General features: G+C 51.6%; 1 protein-coding gene across 1 annotated transcript in view; it reads left to right on the forward strand.

Moving 5' to 3' along the window:
* LOC144725126 (uncharacterized) overlaps positions 1-17,695 on the forward strand; it is a 34,323-nt gene extending 16,628 nt beyond the window's left edge. Inside the window, exons 5-13 of the mRNA XM_078604598.1 lie at positions 3,561-5,189; positions 6,748-6,807; positions 7,136-7,195; positions 11,479-11,520; positions 11,760-11,804; positions 14,085-14,129; positions 16,179-16,220; positions 16,946-16,999; positions 17,523-17,695. Coding sequence (XP_078460724.1) covers positions 3,561-5,189; positions 6,748-6,807; positions 7,136-7,195; positions 11,479-11,520; positions 11,760-11,804; positions 14,085-14,129; positions 16,179-16,220; positions 16,946-16,999; positions 17,523-17,695 — 2,150 coding nt within the window. The remainder of the gene's footprint in view (positions 1-3,560; positions 5,190-6,747; positions 6,808-7,135; positions 7,196-11,478; positions 11,521-11,759; positions 11,805-14,084; positions 14,130-16,178; positions 16,221-16,945; positions 17,000-17,522) is intronic.
* The last annotated feature ends 1,005 nt before the right edge of the window (positions 17,696-18,700 follow it).

Raw genomic sequence — 18,700 nt, forward strand, 5'->3', positions numbered from 1 at the left:
AAGAGGGAGGCCGGGGGCCGCTGCGCGCTGCGCCTCGACGCTGTCGGCGCCTTGACGGTGCATGGGACGTGCGCTGCCCGGCATCGCTGGACCGTGCGTCGTGTAAACACGCCGAGGGCTGTCCGGGCGCGAGCGCGCAGCTGGGTATTTTTAGCCGGCGAGTGCATGCGTTTGTGATGCGGCGCACGCTACCACACCTTGCGCATGACTCCTCGCCGTTCCGTGCACCTGCAACCCCCCCTGTAACTCTTCCGCCCACTGCCCCCCCCTCAGTACTTGCATTAATGACCAAGGAAAGGCCAAAGGGCCATTCTCAGCAGGCAGCCCGCAAGCCGGCTAACGTGGCTGAAAGGCCCCAAGGTGAATGGGCTCGGTATTGACGTGGCATATTATACAGTCTATCGATTTCTATTCTTGTGTTGTTGTCTTGTGTTTGTGTGTGCGCTCTTATGGTTATCACATTTCCCGTATTAATTCGTCACCCCGAGGGTGGTGGGTGTCAACTTGGGTGGTGGAATGGTTGGCGAGGGGAGGTGTCGTGGGCGAGGGGGGGGGGTTGTGGGTGAATCTGGAGTAGAATGTGGCGTGGGATTTGCGGTGTAAAGTGTGCAGCGTATTTAGAGCGAGGTTCACTGAGCTTTCTCGAGCGGCACGATCAACCGGCGACAGTGCATTCGGGGGCAGCCTTTCTTAATACGCAGCTGTTTCTGAAGCCACTGCTCAACTACTAGACCGGTCTTGAAAATGCAGAGTTCATTTTATGGTTGGGCAATTCCATGATTTTCAGACGTTCGTCTGATACACTTTAAAGATGTGGGTAATCATTAGCACGGCCGTGAAGTTTATTCCTGTTTGGCCGTATAGTGCGTCAACCAATTCAAGGACTGTGGTTCAGATATAAATGAATGTGTCCACGTCTGTTGGCAGCCGAGACTTGCTCGTAACATACCACGGCGTCCGATGTACTCGGATAAATGTAGTCCTCTGTCCATTTTGAGATGGCAACGGTGCACACACGCCGTGTGCGTGTGTGGCAGATCGTTGACTTGCACCACAAAACTATAGTGGCCTTCGAGACGACGGCCCCCACGTATTTTATTCGGATAAGTTCGAAATATTGAGGTTGACGTCATTTGTGCAGCTGCCCAAATATTAGCGTCTGTATATACACCAACATTTTTTTAAAAATCTATAGCTTAAAACTAATTAAGCCACAATATAGATTTTATTTAGCGCACTTGTTCAGAGGAAGACATTTATTCTCAGTCAGTTTTTGTTCGAGCATACGGCCGGGACACGCATTCTAATCAGTGAACTCCTAAATAACAGTCTGGAGACTCAGGGACGCTATCCTGGGCAAACAAATCCACGACCGTACGTATTAATGCCACTCGTGTGCTTTATATCGGCAGCGTTGATTGGCCGTAGGGCTACAACTGTCAAACAGGGATGCCTCACGCAGTTGTGAATGAGGGCCTTTCCCTCGCAGGCCTCTTCTGTGGAAACCTGCTTTTGGCCTGTCTCCATGGTTTAGTGGGCCATAAAGCAAAGCCCGTGTTCACCTGTGAAAGATACATCTTGCTTACTCAGCACGTGCAGATTTAGAAACAGGGTTTTTTATTTTTCAGCCAGCAAGCCAAATGATTTGCGAGTTGGCGTTGTTTGCGTCGATAATAGATGCGTCCTTCCAGTTGGTTGTAGGATTGTCACCTCTGTCTTACAAAAAAAAAATCAGGACATGCTAAGAATACCTCGCGAATCCGAAAGAGGGGGAGAACTCATCTTCTTGGTTCTTTCGGTAAAGTCACGTAGAAGGGAAATGATCAAATAATAAAAATAAAACATAATAAAATAATTCTCACGACGTTTTGGCCACAACGCAAGCAGCGATCTTCAGGTGAAGAACAGCTCTGTCGGGGAGACAGCGTCTGAATGAGAGCTGTATGGATATTGCGTTTGAGTGGCGTATTATGCAACGGACAACCAAGCAGGCCTCTTAACAAGCGCACGAAGACTTGTAGATTTCCCAGAACAGCCACATCAAAGAGATGGACGATGCTGGGAAAAAGCAGGATGGGGTGGCAAGCCAAGTTGGGTGAATCCTGAGCAACGGCTGCGCTGATGAGCGCCTCAAGCACGTGTCCTTGGAATTGCGGCGCCATCGATGCAGTGACCTCAGCCACGCGGCTTGTTGCTGGGTTACCGTCGTTGATCAATTGCACTTTGGAACAAGCGGATTTAACAACCACAACGGGGAATACGATTAGAGCTGGTCTATCCACTTAATGACGTAATCGATTACATTACCAATTTATCGGTTCCGTTATGAATTTGATGACGCGGCAAAAAAAAGCTCACCTGTCGATCCCACGTGTGCCGCTGGTCGGGAGGTGGTCGGCCGGATTTTGGTGACGTCATAGGCATCATCGGCCGCATTTCGTTGGGCGTGGCTTGTAGGGGGTTTCCCGCCTTCACAAGATTACACATTTTCCTTGATTAATTCACTAATAATGCTCTTGAATGTTATTTGAAAGTCTTTTAATCTCATTAACAAAGCTTAAAACAATTGTTCGCACAGCTTTGGGGCACAGCCTCTGTACAGCCTCAAAGAAAAAACCGCATTTCTTTGATTGTATCTTCCTTGGAGCAAAACATAATCCCACATTGTCCCAGCTCTCGATAATGATGCCCCGGTGGCTTCTCGCGTGCTTATGAACATACATGGACGCACGCGCTCTGAAGGTCGTTGCCTACGGTAAACCGCACTTTAACCGCGAGCGCCGTGCAAAGACGGTCGCGCTCGAAAAATCGGTCGGAGCGCTGCCACGTCCGTTTTAAACAAACACTCGCGACGCAGGGGAGAGCTATGGCCGAGCGAGAGTCCCTGGGGCAGCTCGACTGAGAAGGTGACATTGGGTTGTCAGAGAGAGAGAGAGAGAAGAGAGAGTGGACACAGCCGGCTCGGGGTTCCCAGATGTTTGGAGACACGTGTCCTCCCTCCCCCACCACAAACCGCGGTAGCCGCCATGCGTGATCATCAGCTGGAGTCACTGGTAGCTGGGGTTGCCACCACCTGAGCGAGATAGATTCGTCGCCAGTCGCTTCAACTAAATTTCGTCGCTCGGGAAACCCGAAAAGTTGCCAGATCGCGTGACTATAAGATCGCAGAGAGTTGGCAGCACTGGTCGGTTACAAGAGGCAGCTGAGAGGAACTCGGCGTCAGTAGCGCAACCCCGGGCCGTGTAGCCCCAGTGACCCCACCAATGACCCCACCAATGACCCCTCCAATGACCCCACCAATGACCCCACCAATGACCCCGCCAGTGCTGTGTAGCCCCAATGACCTCAACAATTCCACCATCTACCACTGACGAACCTTGCACAGTTTACACTTCATATGAACACGTATATATGTCTGCGGCAAAGTACTTCATTTTGTAAACATATATTTTTAAAACCTTTTTGTAAAAGAAACACAATTAAATACTTCGCTTAATTGTTTGTTTGCCAAATGTGATGAACAAGATTTTTAAAGTGACCCTAAAAAATTGTTTGCGTAGGTTCGCCGAAGGTGAAGTCGACGCATCAGCAGAAAAGGACGACGGAGAAATCGGAGAAGTCGCACAAGGAGCACAAGCAACACAAGGAAGAGAAAGGGCAGAAGGCGAATAAGGATGACAGGGCACATGATAAAGAGGGCAAGGAGGAGAAAGCGCATAAAGGACACAAGGACGACAAAGCGCACGGCAATCACAAGGAGCACAAAGTACACCAGGGGCACAGGGAAGAGAAAGCGCAACGGCAGGCGGCGGACAAGAAACACAAGGACGAGAAGGAGCACGGGAAAGCTCACGATGAGGACAAAGTCCACAAGGAGTCCAAGGGACGCAAGGAGCAGAAAGAACAGAAAGCCGAGAAGTCCGAACGCCCTGTAAAGGTCGGAGCAGAAAAGACGGGGCACGTGGTGAAGGGACACGAGGGTATGAAGGGGCAGAAGGAGGCCAAGGAGGCCAAGGCACATCAAGAATTGACGGAACCCAAAGAGGCCAAGGAGCTGAAGCAAAATAAGGAGGCCAAGGAGGCCAAGGAGGCCAAGGCGGCCAAAGAGGTCAAGGAGGCCAAGGAGGCCAAAGAGGCCAAAGAGGCCAAGGCGGCCAAAGAGGCCAAGGCGGCCAAAGAGGCCAAGGCAGCCAAAGAGGCCAAAGAGGCCAAGGCAGCCAAAGAGGCCAAGGAAGCCAAAGAGGCCAAGGAGGCCAAAGAGGCCAAGGAAGCCAAAGAGGCCAAAGAGGCCAAAGAGGCCAAGGCAGCCAAAGAGGCCAAGGAAGCCAAAGAGGCCAAAGAGGCCAAAGAGGCCAAGGAAGCCAAAGAGGCCAAGGAGGCCAAGGCGGCCAAAGAGGCCAAGGAAGCCAAAGAGGCCAAGGAGGCCAAAGAGGCCAAGGCAGCCAAAGAGGCCAAAGAGGCCAAGGCAGCCAAAGAGGCCAAGGAAGCCAAAGAGGCCAAAGAGGCCAAAGAGGCCAAGGAAGCCAAAGAGGCCAAGGAGGCCAAGGCGGCCAAAGAGGCTAAGGAGGCCAAAGAGGCCAAGGCAGCCAAAGAGGCCAAGGAAACCAAAGAGGCCAAGGAAGCCAAAGAGGCCAAGGCGGCCAAGGCGGCCAAGGAGGCCAAGGAGGCCAAGGAAGCCAAAGAGGCCAAGGAAGCCAAAGAGGCCAAGGCGGCCAAGACGGCCAAGGAGGCCAAGGAGGCCAAGGAGGTCAAGGATCATAATGAACATCGGGAGCACAATGCTGAGAAAGTGAGAGCAGAAAAGGGCGACAGAAACGACAGAGGGGCAAAGGAGCAGAGGGCAGAGAAAGTGGAGACGCTCGAGAAGAAAGCGGAGGGGTTGGTAAAGTTGGAAAAGTCAAAGCAGGAACACCATGAGGAACACAAAGAAGAACACAGCGAGAAACACAACGAGAAACACAGTGAGAGACACAGTGAGAGACACAGTGAGAAACTGAAAGAGAAAGACAGCGAGAAACACAGTGAGAGACACAGTGAGAAACACAACGAGAAACACAAGGAGGAAGACAACGAGAAGCACACAGAGCCGAAGGAGCCCAAGGCGGTGAAAGTGGCGGTGAAGCCGCTGAGCGGGGCGGCCGAGGGGGAGAAGAAGAGCGAGCGGGCGGCCGAGAAGACGGAGAAAAAAGGTAGACTAGCAAATAAGGATGTCGTCGATACCCCAGCCGGTATCATGATCTTTCTAGCGTAACATATTTAGAGTTATCAAAATAATAATAATACTGCAATATGTATGGCTGGGGTATTTGGTAATGCACTGGTTTACATGATGAACTTTCTTCTTGGTTCTTTCGGTAAAGTCACGTAGAATGGAAATAATAAAATAATAAAAATAAAGCATAATTAAATTATTCTCACGACGTTTCGGCCACAACGCAAGCAGCCGTCCTCAGGTGGAGAACAGGTCTGTCGAGAAGACAGTCTGAATTTCAGACTGTCTTAAAGAGGCTCACGACTCTGTCTGAAATTCAGTCTGAAGTTCAGACTCTGTCTTCTCGACAGACCTGTTCTCCACCTGAGGACGGCTGCTTACGTTATTTCCATTCTACGTGACTTTACCGAAAGAACCAAGGAGATGAATCCCTGCAGTCACGAAAGCTTTAAATCGAAATGATGAACTTTGAGACCTGGATGCAATACCCGGGCACGGCTAACATGAGTGGTGCGTCGTGCTCGTGACATCTAAATCGGTCCTGTCCCACCGCCCTTCACCGACCTGCACTGAGCAGTCCCCTTCACATGACTGCTGACAACAACGTGGGGAGGGGCTTTCATCCAGCAGTGGATTGACAAAATGACTGGTCGTGAGGTGGTTACGGGGCTATGAGGGAACAAATATTTTCTGTAACTCAGGCCCTGGACAGCTCTGGCTGCACTTGTGTAAGAGATTTTCCTTCCCACACTTCGATTAATTAGATTTATTGGCCGATGACGGTTGTGGTAAAAAAGAATTCGCAAAGGGCGGCCACTGCTCGTTACTGGTGAACTCGGTCATTTAAGGGCGATGCGATTGCGCTGTGGGTTTGCTGCCGCTGTAGGTTTCCTGCCGCTGTAGGATCGGTCGCTTTCCGCTGCTTCGACGCGACCGCTCTACGCTCCGCAGTCGTAGAAGCAGAACGGGGCCGCGATCGCTGCATTTGTTCACTTCTGGCCAATTAAAGAGGCCCACGAACCTGGGCCGCCCCCTTGCCCGGCACGAGCCTTGCTGGGCCTTGGCTAGTAAGTTGATGTCTTGTACTTAAATGAGATTCCCTCCCCAGAGGCGGATTCTAGACACTCACCAAGGGGGAGGGCGCTGCCAAAATGTTCAACCTTTTGAACAAAAGTCCGCCTATTGTGCCTGGTAAATATCAATAAAATAATAAAAGTTTTATATAAGGGGGGGGGGGGGGGTGGGGGAGGGTAATCTGACACACTGCCCCAGCCCAACAACCCCCCAAAATCCAACTCCCTCGTGTTCCCTTCACCCTCCCACCACCCCCACTCGGACCTCCGTGCCCTCCCCCCACGCCACCCCATTATATCTACCCACCGGCCACCACTGCACTCGCGTTGCGTGACTCGCACTGTGGGCCCTGGGTTCGCGGGTTCAGCCAGGGTCACGCGTGCCCCATGCCACCCCCTACCCCCGTCACCACGTCCCCTGCCACTGCCGTGCTGATCTGCTGTCGTTCTCTTTCCCCGTAGATCAGTACGAGTTCTGTCGCTATGTGCTTGACGCGTTTGCGCACCAGCACATGTCTCCAGGTATAGGCTGGGATTTCGTGGTTTTGGGTGCATGCCTAATCCTTGCCGTGCGTTTTCTCAAAAAAGGGAAATGCTAACTGTCTGCCAGGCATGCTCAGTGGTGTCGCAGGGGATGGTGGTGGTGGTGGCCTTGAGGACGATGCTACTGTAATGCAGCGCTTTTGGCGGTGTTGAGAGAGAGGACTCTGCTAACGATGCCGCTAGACACGTCGATACGGACCAACGATTGCGCTCTCTTTCTTCACGGGGTTAGCGGCGACGATGCTGGCGACGCGGATGGCCCTGGTGAGTTCTCCCCGAGTGACAATGAGTCCCGTCTTTCTTGCAGCTCACAACCCCAGCTCTCCTGCCAAGGCTACACCGCCACCGGCCAAGCACGTAGCTCAAGGTATCGATGCCGCGCACGGGTCCACTCCAACGCCACACGCTCGCGGGTTCTGGCAACTAATTATAACCAAAAGTGAGAGCTCGCCCTGAAACAACGAGCACCTGTGGCCAGGTGCATAAAACACCTGAAGCTGTTTTTTTCCTCTTCGAACTTCATCTCTTTCATTGCCGAGGTAGAGGTGCAGCCCTGCAATGCCTTGCTCACGCGCCTCTGCTGGCAGAAGGGGCTCCGCTCGGAGGCCCTCTAGAGAGCCCCGCGAGAGGGCACTTGGCATCATCTCACACGCTGGCAACAAATCTCGGAAGAGTTGGGAGTAGCCGCACTTTACTCCACCTGGGGCGGCCTGCCGATCGGCTCGATGTGGAGTATCCACTTATACTGCTGGGTGGACAGAGGCTGTGGGGCTTTAAGAAATGTATCCCGTTCATCTGCCGTGCCAGAAAAGGTGTTTGAACCTGTGACCTCTGGATTGCAACGCCAGTGCACTCATCACTACGCCACGCCAGCATCCCTCCTTAAATGACAACGTCCATGAAATGTCTGCTTCAGGCGTAGAAGGGTGGGCGGGCGGCTCGCTGAGATCCTGGGTTCGAATCCGGGCAGGCGTCTGCGATGAGGCCGGGTTCTCAAGTGCAGCGAGATGGTGGACTCAGGCCGGTCACCAGTGGCCGCACACAAAACGCCACCACGTAAAATGTGTTACTGCATGTAATTTTGGCGAAACTCCAGCTCTTGAGAACTAAAAATATCGGGTCGACTCACGTGAGAGAGCGTGGGAAGGTGTGATGTTCCACTCAGAAGTGGTTATGTCATATCAACTTCCCCGGGCCATTCTCTAACATGTACGGTGATGGTCACACCACCCCCCTGTTCTAACCCTAATCGGTGTGTAAGGCTTCACCGGAGACGTTAGCGTGCGCGTGTGCGCCGTTGCACGCGCGTAGCCGAGCCCCGCGTGTACGCTCTGTGCGTGCTTTCATTTCTTGCATTTTTTCGTGCCTGACAGCAAATCTCCAGCCTTTGGGCGATTTTGTTCAAACGTAAATGGTCCCCTCCGTCACATTGCGTGGGAGATGTCTCCCGCACGAACCCCGGCATCGGGAAACCCACAGCGCCGTCGCAGGCACCGAGCCTCCCGACTCGGAAGCCGCTCATCAAACGACGCCGCTAGCTACGGATTTTCTTTTTTTTTTCATACGAACCGCGCTGACAGTGGCCACAAAGCAATTGCGCAAGTCTCGTCGAATGCTCGTCAAACTATAATATTTTCTGCTGCGTTCTTATATCACATCTCTCCCACGTTGTCTGGTGGTCTGGGGTTCAGAGAGAAGGCTGCAGCGTGATCCGGCAGATATTTAAATGTTTTCACTTTGATTTTTCACTTGACAGTATTGGGGACATAAATCCAGATTTTCTGAAATAATAAACATAATTCTTCGTTCACGGCTCGACAAGCGGGGGGGGGGGGGACATGCTCCCTGGAAGATTAACGCAAATCGAGGTGGCGTTATAACCTATTACCAGCACGCCTTTCTCCTAGGACAGTCTGGAAAATGTTAGCGGCGGCGGTCTAAATATAGGTGCCCGCTGGTGTGCCCGATCGCTTGCGCTCACATGAGAAAAAAAAGGTGCCAACTTCAGGCGAGAGACGCTCCTCCCGCACTACGGGGGCCGTCCGAGGGCGCTATCTGCACCGCTCGGCAAGTGCCGATAGCAACCTCACGCGCCCACACAGACAAAGATCCCCTGTGTAGCCCACAGAGGCCGTTGGGGCAAGTGCTGTCAGCGAGTGGCTATGAAGGTCGGCGTGGCGCACGAGGGAGTGGTGCGGCTAGCACCTTGCCTAGCCGCCTTTGTCTCCCCCGTAATGATGTTTCGCACCGCACCGGGTGGTCGAGGCCGAGTCGACCTAGGGGAGTCCCAGGAACGGTACGGCTATTCATCACGTACGTTAGCCGTGGCCGGGAATCGAAAGTCCGTAGGGCAGTGCGCTAACCACTGCGCCGCCGCTCCATCACAGCGGCACTCAAGAAGGTGCTTGGAGAGAAGCGATAGTAGTCTCGCGCACGCGCACACGCACGCGGGCACTCGCCAGCACCCTCGCCGCTGGCATCGTGAGCAGACATGGCGCACGATGTGACCTTTATCAGACGGAGCTGGTGGCCGCGTGATTGACTCGGCGGGGAAACCTTTGACGCTTCACTGCCGTTCCCAAAATCGGTCCCCGCGCCCCTCCCCCGCCCCTGGCCGCGTGCGGATTTGGAGTGAAAAAAGGCGACGATGGGCAGCGCCGAGAGAGACCAGCCGCTCCATCTGTAGCACCCACCCCGCCCCGACTGCGGGTTATGTGTGGCGTGATCACGAATGTGGAGATTATGCCGTGACCTCTGGGCAACGTCGGGATCGCGCTCGCTCCCAGCTGCCATCCGAGATGGATTTTGCTCGCTATTATTATTTATTTATGTTTTCAACAGAGAGAAAACAAAAGAAAAAAACACAGAAACCAGGATACAAAGGGATCGCTGCGCTCGGTCGAGATGAAACGATCTTCAGAAGGAGCCGAGTGCAGTCTACGGCAGGAATGAGAAGAAGGGGAGAGGGAGAGAGAGAAACGTCAACGGAAAGAGACAAATTGCGAGGAGCAAATCGCTGTTTGCTTTTAAAAGTCTCTTCATTACGCAGCTGCTAAGAGAGTGCTTTAGCTTAGGCCGTAATCGACGCGTTGAACATACGCGCGCCCGCACTTGGATTTCTTACATCAGCTTCTGCGGCGGGGACACAGTTAAGACTCTGACATGTACACGCGCATGCTCGTGTGCCCCATTAATAACCTGCCTTCCAAAATACAGCTGCGGCCGCCTCTGCTGCTAGGCTTTTGGGGTGGGAGGTTGTGGGGGGTAATTAAAAAAAATCCCCGTGGAAACTAAACAGTCCTGCAGGATACTGGCGGCGATCCACCTCGCCCCCCCCCACCCACCCACCCTCACGCACTCGCTTTATTTTGGATACGGAGTGGGAGACGGACGACGTGACCAGTTTGAGACTTGAATGAAGTCCTTGGAGCGAGGACATCTCCTGCCGGAGCACGAGAGAGCCGAGACGGTGACGTCGAGCCGACGGCCTCTTGGCCCACGAGCATGAACATCTTAACACCTCCACTATTATTGGCGGAAAAGGGTGGCGAAGGTCCAAGACCGCCGTGGCGAAGACCCACGAACGCGTCCGCTGGTGACCAGCCTGAGTCCACCATCTCGCTGCACTTGAGAACCCGGCCTCATCGCAGACGCCTGCTCGGATTCGACCCCAGGGTCTCAGCAGTGCCGGCTCAGCGCTCCGACCTGCGAGCCGCCCGCCCAGCCTTCTACACCTGAAGCAGATATTTCCTGGACGTTGTCATTTAAGGAGGGATGCTGGCATGGCGTAGTGATGAGTGCACTGGACTTGCAATCCAGAGGTCACAGGTTCAAACACCTTTTCTGGCACGGCAGATGAACGGGGTACATTTCTTAAAGCCCCACAGCCTCTGTCCACCCAGCAGTATAAGTGGATACTCCACTTAAGTGGATATACCTTGGCTCCTCCCACCCTCAACCAGTATATATACAATGCGACCGGTTTTCTCCCGGGACACCGGGGCCGCGCAGAGGGGGGGGGGGGGGTTGTCGGGTTTGCAGCGGAGGACATTGATTGTCTTGGCGACACGGATCTCCGTCCGAAGCCGACGAAACGCGGCTGTGCAGTTCGGTGCCGCTCACGCAGTCGCCGAGGACTCGCGTGCAGGTGGCAACACGGAGGCGAGGCGAGGGTGTGCGGCGGCGTGACACACGCTCCTCCGGTTGGCACGGTTGGCTAGGTACGGTGCGAAAGAAGATCAGGATCTTTATTCATTCTGGAGGAATCCGATGAGCTATGAAGCTATTTTTTTCACAGATGTCTAATAAATATACACACCCAACGGGGATGTTTGCACTCGTTATGCAGTGTAATAGTACACGTGTGTGCGTATTGTATAGTACTCTAATCAGCAGCTGTGAAATATCCCTGCTGGATGAAGGCCATCTCTCACGGCGCTGCGATGGAACAATCCATCCAGCTCCTGCGCTCCAGCCGATTTCATCACTCCGTCTCTGCCCTCCCTTCCACATCCCCCCCCCCCCCCGCTTCTATCCCAGTGTAGTGTTTTTGTTTGGTTAAGAGTCCTGGTGTGATGTGGTTGCACTTAGACGCCATTGTGCGAATGGAAACGCTCGTTGTTGTAAATCGCCCATCGTCTCTTCCGCTAGGCTCTAAGAAGACTGCCGCTCCAAAGGAAGATAATGCAAAGAGTGAGTCCCTGCAGACAACTCCTCGCTGCAGCTTGTACAGATGGTGCCCACAGTGCCCCATAGCAAGTAGCATGAGTCGCGAATATTATCAACAATCACTATGAATGTCATTGCAACGGGGGGAGCGGTGGTGCAACGATTAGCTTAATGCGCTTCGGTACCCAGCAGTGTGAGTTCGACTCCCGACCACGATTCACGTCAGCGGTAATGTCTGAACTACCAGCGCATTGTCGTTGCAGAGCCTGTGACTGCCGCAGCTGAGAGTCCTGCCAAGGCTGTTCCAGGTGAGCTTCTGCCTCCGGGACATTCCCACGGCCGTGTTTATCTCATTCTCTCTTCCTAGCACGGCACGCTTGCAGCGCAATAACGGGCAGATTAGCCCGTGCAATCATTTGATTCTTGAATATTTAAGCGGCAATCTAATAAAATCAAAGTTAAAGATAGACCGTAGAATGCCTTGTGGGGTTTTTCTCTGGTCTGACACTGGCGGTGAGACAAGGCCAGGAAGGAGGCTTCCTCTGTTGTAGGCCAATCAGTTTCAAAGACAACGCATACATTAACAAAGCACATTTAGCATTTTTTACCATAAGTATTTGTGGTTAATGCAAACTTGATGGCTTGTAATCATCGGTGTGTCTATGTGGTGTGTGAACATCTTAACACCTCCAGTATTATTGGCGGAAAAGGGTAAAGCCGATTATTTTTCATCTTGATACTGGCATCAAAGGGTACCATTGATAATTATTGAGAGGCGGTGGAGATGGCTGTAAACTGTCGTTATGGCTTGAAATCAACGGGCCATCGCAGGCCTCAGGGGCTTCTCGTAATTGGATAACGACTCGCGTACGCACGTGGTTTGTCGCAAAGTCGTGAATTGTCGCCGTGTGATGATGATGTGATGATGTTGTGGTGATGGTGATAATGTTGTCAGTGTTGACAGCAGCTGCACCCAAACCCAAGGCGAAAAGTAGGTGGTGGCACTAGGCTTGATTTCCTAAAGCTCCATCGTTAAATGACCCCGCCCCTCATTAACCTCATAACGAGTTCCCTTAACCTGCTAACCTTTCCAAATGACCTTCCGGGACCGAAGCATTGTGAAGTGTACTCTCAAATATAGCAGCTTGTCGTGGTGTCCTAACTTGGCCTTTGCGTCCGTGTATCCGCTACGCCATTCGCGTGTATATTTGTGTTTGTGTACGGATGTGGTGGTCCGAGTTTAATTCCCGCTCATGGCCTACATCGGTGTCAATTATCTGAACCGGTTCTGGGCCTCCTCTAGATCGACTCAGCCTCATATTAGTATCTGGCACGTTGTGTAAAAGTTGCTGCGATGGAGACAATGGCGACCAGGCGTGGTGCTGGCCACCCACCCCCTCGCGTGCCGTACTGACCTTCATAGGTGCTGCTGATCACTAACAGCACTTGCCCCAACAGTCTGTTAAGGCTATACGGGGGATCTTTGTCTGTGTATAGGTATTTGTACGAGATAGCTGAATGCTTGCTAGTGCGTATACAGCAACAAACAACACTTCCATTTAGTCACGTAGCATAAGCAAACAGACGTGCATTGGTGTTTTTCCATGAATTTGTGTTTATGTTTATTTCCAGTTTTATCGTACAACATGCTACGAGCATTATGTCATGAGACAAGACATCCATTCAGGTCTCCCGCAGAGCAGTGAACGGCTCGCAGAAGCGGATATCCCAGAGCTACCTCTGACATCCCTTCAAGTGACCTCTGCTCCACACAATAGGGGGCAGCGCTTCCACATCCACTTTGTCAGTCACACGAACATCTGTAGTTCTCAACGCTGGTGAGATTGCAGGACCAGATTTAACGTGATCATGTTTTTTTATCGTGCCATCAATTGGTGAGCGGGTCGAGTCCACATCGACTTCCTCCGCTTGGGTCGATGAGCGGAAGCGCAGGTGGCTGCCCGGATCGAACCCAAGACCTCAGTGGTGCCGGCTCACTGCTCAATTCTGTCTTGGTCAAACATCCCAACGTAGCGGGGACCCTCTTTAAAACGCGTCTTGAGACTCGGGGAGGCTTTTGTGACTAACCAGTGGCACCACGGTTGCGAGATGTTAACTCCCTCGCCTGGTATACAGGAGGTTTGATCCCAACCCTGGCGCCCGCTGTATATATGGAGTTTGCATGTCTCTTTTCCAGTGGTCGTGTGGATTTTTCTCCGGGTCCTCCGGTTTTTCCCTCCACATTTAGAATCAACATCACGCGTTTAGAGTAGTTGGGCGCCGTAAATTTCCACGTGATAAGCCACTTTGTTGAACTATCATTTGTGGCCAGGTTGCTTCTGAAAAATAACTTTCTAGCTCAGTGGACCTTACCTGCTAAATGCCATTGCAGTACAATGGCATTGGCACTGGAGGGAAAGGGGGGCTGGTGCGGTGTGCGTGGGGGTGGGCGTTGGTGCTGCAGGTGAAGTGAGCCTCCAATTCCAGAGGGTGACCATGAGAAGCCCCCTGCCACGAGACCAAGGGATCTATGAGGTTGACATCGCCGCAGTGATTCTCATCGGACTGTACGTTGTTTGCTTCCACAGAAGCCGATGCGGTGAAAGAGACAAAGCCGCTGCCCAAAGAGGAGGGTAAGGGATGTGTTTGATGATAACAAAGCTCATGTTTATTTATGACACAGATAGATAGACAGATAGACAGAGATGGGCTAACGGGCAGATGACAGGCAGACGAGTGATCAAGCATGCTGGTACAGTTCGGATTTACGTAGCATCTAAAACAGGTCTGGGATAAATTACAGTTGTGAGTTGCAATTTGTAATAAATTACAAATCACCATGTCATTGTAATTGTTATTTCAGTGAACATTGTTGGTGAATTTGTAGTTACAGTTCTCTCGAGGTCTTGTCCAAATGCGACCACATCTGAAGATTCCTCTAAAGAAACAGTGCACACGTTTATATATATATAGAGAGAGAGAGCGGGGGGCAGCTGTCACAGACAGAGGAGAAGAGGACGATCTTGAGCCTGGACTTGAACTGGGACATGGAGTCGACAGCACGGATGGCTGTGGGATTGGAGTTACAGACAATCAGGGCGGCAGGGGAGAATGAGCGACCTCCCACTGGTCGAAGGTTGCACACAGAAAGACAAAACATCCCAACAGACGTGCAGACAAACACGTGGATAACAGAGAGAGAGAGAGAGGGAGAGACACAGAGAGGAAGATGGGCGGAAATATATTTTATTTAAACCAGGCGAGAGCTCATAAACATGTGGATATGTGCATGTTGTTGTTGAAAAGTGGCATGGAAAATTTGAAAATACAATTCGTGCACACAATTTGATTTTTATGATAAAAAATTGAATTGCTTGCAGTGGTGTTTGTTGAAATGAGGTCTATGCCGTTGTAAACCTATTTTACGAAAGCCGCCGAGAAGGCTGAACGGCGTATTTCTCGATGATTTGTTTGGGTCTGATGACACGGCATTAACGTGAATTTATGTAAGCCGGTCGCGGTTTTTATATATTTTTTTCATCAGTGTTAGCTGCAGCTTGACTTATCTCAAAACTTGGCCGTTATTAACCGGACCGAGTCGGCATTCCTGTCGTTCAGTCGTGTGCCCGAGATATGAACGATTCATCAGTCGCGCATACAATTACTTGAAAAAATGACAGAAAGCAAAAAAAAATACTTCTGGTGCTCTGTCCTCTTAATTTTCACGTAAATTAAATAAAAAGCCAAAAAAAAACCGTACATAACTCACGCAGGCAAGAGATTTGCATTGAGCACTTTCCCAGAGGTGACAGCTGGGCAAAGGAAGGTCTGAAAAGGAGGAAGTTGGAAAAGAGGCCAAGAGACTGAAAACAAACGATGATGGTTTCCCACGTGTTGGTGGCAAGTACCGTGCATGCGGATGGGCGTACAGCACAACCGTGAAGACCGATGCCACAAAGAAAATAGAGACGCTGCTTGATGACTTGCAGAGAGGGAGGGGGGGGCATACGGTGACACGACAAAGGGGGTGGGGGGCCATGTGGTGACGCAAAGAAGGCCAAGGTCAGGCAGGATGAAGGCAATTGGAGCCCAAGGCCTTCCATTTCAGAGAGGTTTTATCGAAAATGGATAAAGAGGCCAAATGAGGTCAGAATCAGAATTCTCTTAGGTTTTTTGGTAAAGTCACGTAGGTATAAATAAATAATAAGAATAATAATAACAATAAAATAATAAATCGCGACGTTTCGGAGGCAACACAAGTCTCCGTCATCAGGTGGGACCGTCACAGCCAGATTTACTGTCACGAAAGCTTTAAATCTAGAACAGAATCAAAATGTTTCATTTATCGTGGAGAAATCCGACGAGCCATGAAGCTCTTTCTCACAGATGTCCAGCAGGGACACGGGGTCAGAGAGTTACAACCACAATCAGTGCAGAGACATGACAGGAGTCACGTGGTTTTGTGACGTCGTCTTCTGGGGGGGTGGGGGCAGTTGCACCCCCCCAGGGACGATCCCAACGTCTCCATGATCGGGCGACCGACTGTTGGCAGCAGAGCCCCGAGTGGAAATGTCTTTGTCTCACGACGCGGACTGCAGGTGCGAGTGTTGGGCAAGCTGTTGCGGTTGAGCTGCTGCTGCTGCTGTCATCACGATCTAACCGTCCGTCGTTTGTGTTTGCAGACAGCCACTCGCAGCCGGCGAGCCCGCACGCCAAGCCTGCCGGTAAGAACCCTGGCCGAACAACACACGCACAGCACGCGCCGTACTACGTCGCATATCCACCCTGGCCAAATAGCTGCCCACACCCAGTGCATTACTTGCGAGCGGTGAAACCGGAAAAAGTTTTCTAGTTGTTCACATATCTGACCTTTCGGTAAAGTCACGTAGGTATAAAATATTTTTTTTATTTTATACCTCCGTGACTTTACCGAAAGAACCAAAGAGTATGGATTCCTGCAGTCACAAAAGCTTCAAATCAAGATATCTGACCTGTTCATCGTATCCGCCTATACCTCAGTTCCCAGTCTAAACTAAACTCTTTATTATACCAGGTAAGGTCCACTGAGCTACGCAGCTCTTTGCAGAAGCGACCTGGCCACAAATGATCACTCAGCTAAAGTGGCTTACCATGTGTACATTTATATCTGCCAAATACTCTAAACGCATGTTTCTAAATGTGGAGGGGAAAACCGGAGGACCCGGAGAAAAATCGGGGAGAAAGAAAGACATGCGAACTCCAAATATACAGCAGCAGGCGTCAGGGTCGAGATCGAACCAACGACCTCCTGCACACCAGGCAAAGGAGATAACATCTCACCACCGTGGACATTAGTCTGTCGGTTTTGCGACGTTGTCCTCTCTGTGCAAGTGCACTGCAATCCAGCGGGCTGCGTCTTTGCCTGTCTTAGCAAGTGATTGCCCGTGCCCTGCTTTTTTTGTGTCGGCAGCACCGAAGAAGCCTCCGACTCCGACTCCGACTCCTCCCGAAGAACCCGCGACAAGTAAATCCGTCGCCTTCACCACACTTCCCCCTCACCCAAGTCTAAGGGATGAAGGGAAGACGCAGCCTAACAACACACAAACTGATCCCACCATGGTTGCCGTGGGCCCTGGTTTAAGGAATTAAAAGTGGCCTCCTGTGTCCAATTTCCCATCCCTCTTCACGGCCTGGGCCCTGGGTCCAGTGGCAGCACTAGGCACAAGCGATTCAAGTACAAGCTTAGAGTCCCAAGTAGCTCAATGGGCCCCGGATTAATGAAAACATCGGGGTGCACCAAATATAGTTTCGAACTGAGATCGGTATTAATAAAAAAAAAACTCATGATTCTAAAAAATCACTTTTAAAATGGCATGACAGCGGAAGACAATTTAAAGTGTTCGAATCTTGCCTATCTACAAGCTGACATTTCTTTTTTTGCATTTGCCTTCCTATGATGCTGCCCTTGTTGATGTGTTTGTTATCGCTGAGCGATGAGCGACTGCACAGTAAGATGTTGACCTCGCTCGTGACCTTTGCTCTGCTAGAAACGGAGCCTGTCGTGACGAAGGATAAGGAGAAGGTGGTGCAGTCAGGTAACGATTGGGCATTGCCTCAAGGGATGTCCACGTGCAATCCGCTGCTGGATGAAGGCCTACCCACGCCGTGCCACCCGTGGAAGCTCTTTGACCATATTGCTGCTCAGTGTGACTTGATTTAGCCGGGGAGCATAGACATGACAGCGTAGTACATAATAACAATTTATTTTGCTCTACTGCCCCCGCTGCTGCCTACATCGTAACCCGTGGAGCAGCCTATAACGCCTGTTTAATGCATGGTTGTGACCCATACAAAGCACTATCCAGGCTAAACCGCGCTTAGCTTCTGTGATCTGTATGTGCCTGATCTCGTCACTTTGCGGAAGCTAAGCAGAAAACAGCCTGGATAGTGGTCGTATGGGCGACCATCATCGAGCACGAAACTGAATGGCAAGGGCTGATGCGGAGAGTGCGGTCAGCATCGAGCAGTGCAGCAAAATCGATTATTGGATTGCACCATGCTCCAACAGCTGCCCTCTACCCATTTCCAACTGACCAGGGTGGTGAAATATGGTCCCCGCAGGCGTAGGGAAGCCCTTATCCAGCAGCGGCTCGCCAACGGGCTGTGTACGTGCCGCTACAATTACACGCGCACACCCACTCAACGCGCCCACGTCGCACCAACGCCGGCCCACCGTTGCACGCTAACTTGACGTTGCCGCTGCCAAGTCGTGTGTGAGCACGCTGTGCATCCCCTATACAACGCTCCGCACGTTGTTCGAGATGCTGCACCACCCCCCCCCCCCCCGGGCGTCAGATTTGGCCGATGCTGCTGTCGTAAGCTGCGAGGAAAAATTGTGAAAATTTAATTTGTATCTAAACAAAAATCGTTTGTAATCGCCTTTATTTCACGACACGCCTGCACGTGTACGGTTTTTTCTGCTCCTCCCGGTGTAATTCACCGTAAAATGCTATAATTTTCCGTCCGCCTTAGAATTCACGTGATTGGCGACAGTTTATTTAATTCTTGATTTTCACGTCTCCATTCTTCCAAGATTTGGCTCTGCGCATCGGCCGATGCCCAGTTTTCACGCCTGATTATTCCGTCGGCCTCGGGCCTCATTCCTTGCTCACTGCATCCAAATGGACTCATTTTCAGAACGGTTAATTTCGTAACATAACGACGC

The sequence above is a fragment of the Lampetra planeri genome, chromosome 22 (assembly GCF_965212315.1).
Source record: "Lampetra planeri chromosome 22, kcLamPlan1.2.h2, whole genome shotgun sequence".
In the NCBI taxonomy this organism is placed as follows: domain Eukaryota; kingdom Metazoa; phylum Chordata; class Hyperoartia; order Petromyzontiformes; family Petromyzontidae; genus Lampetra; species Lampetra planeri.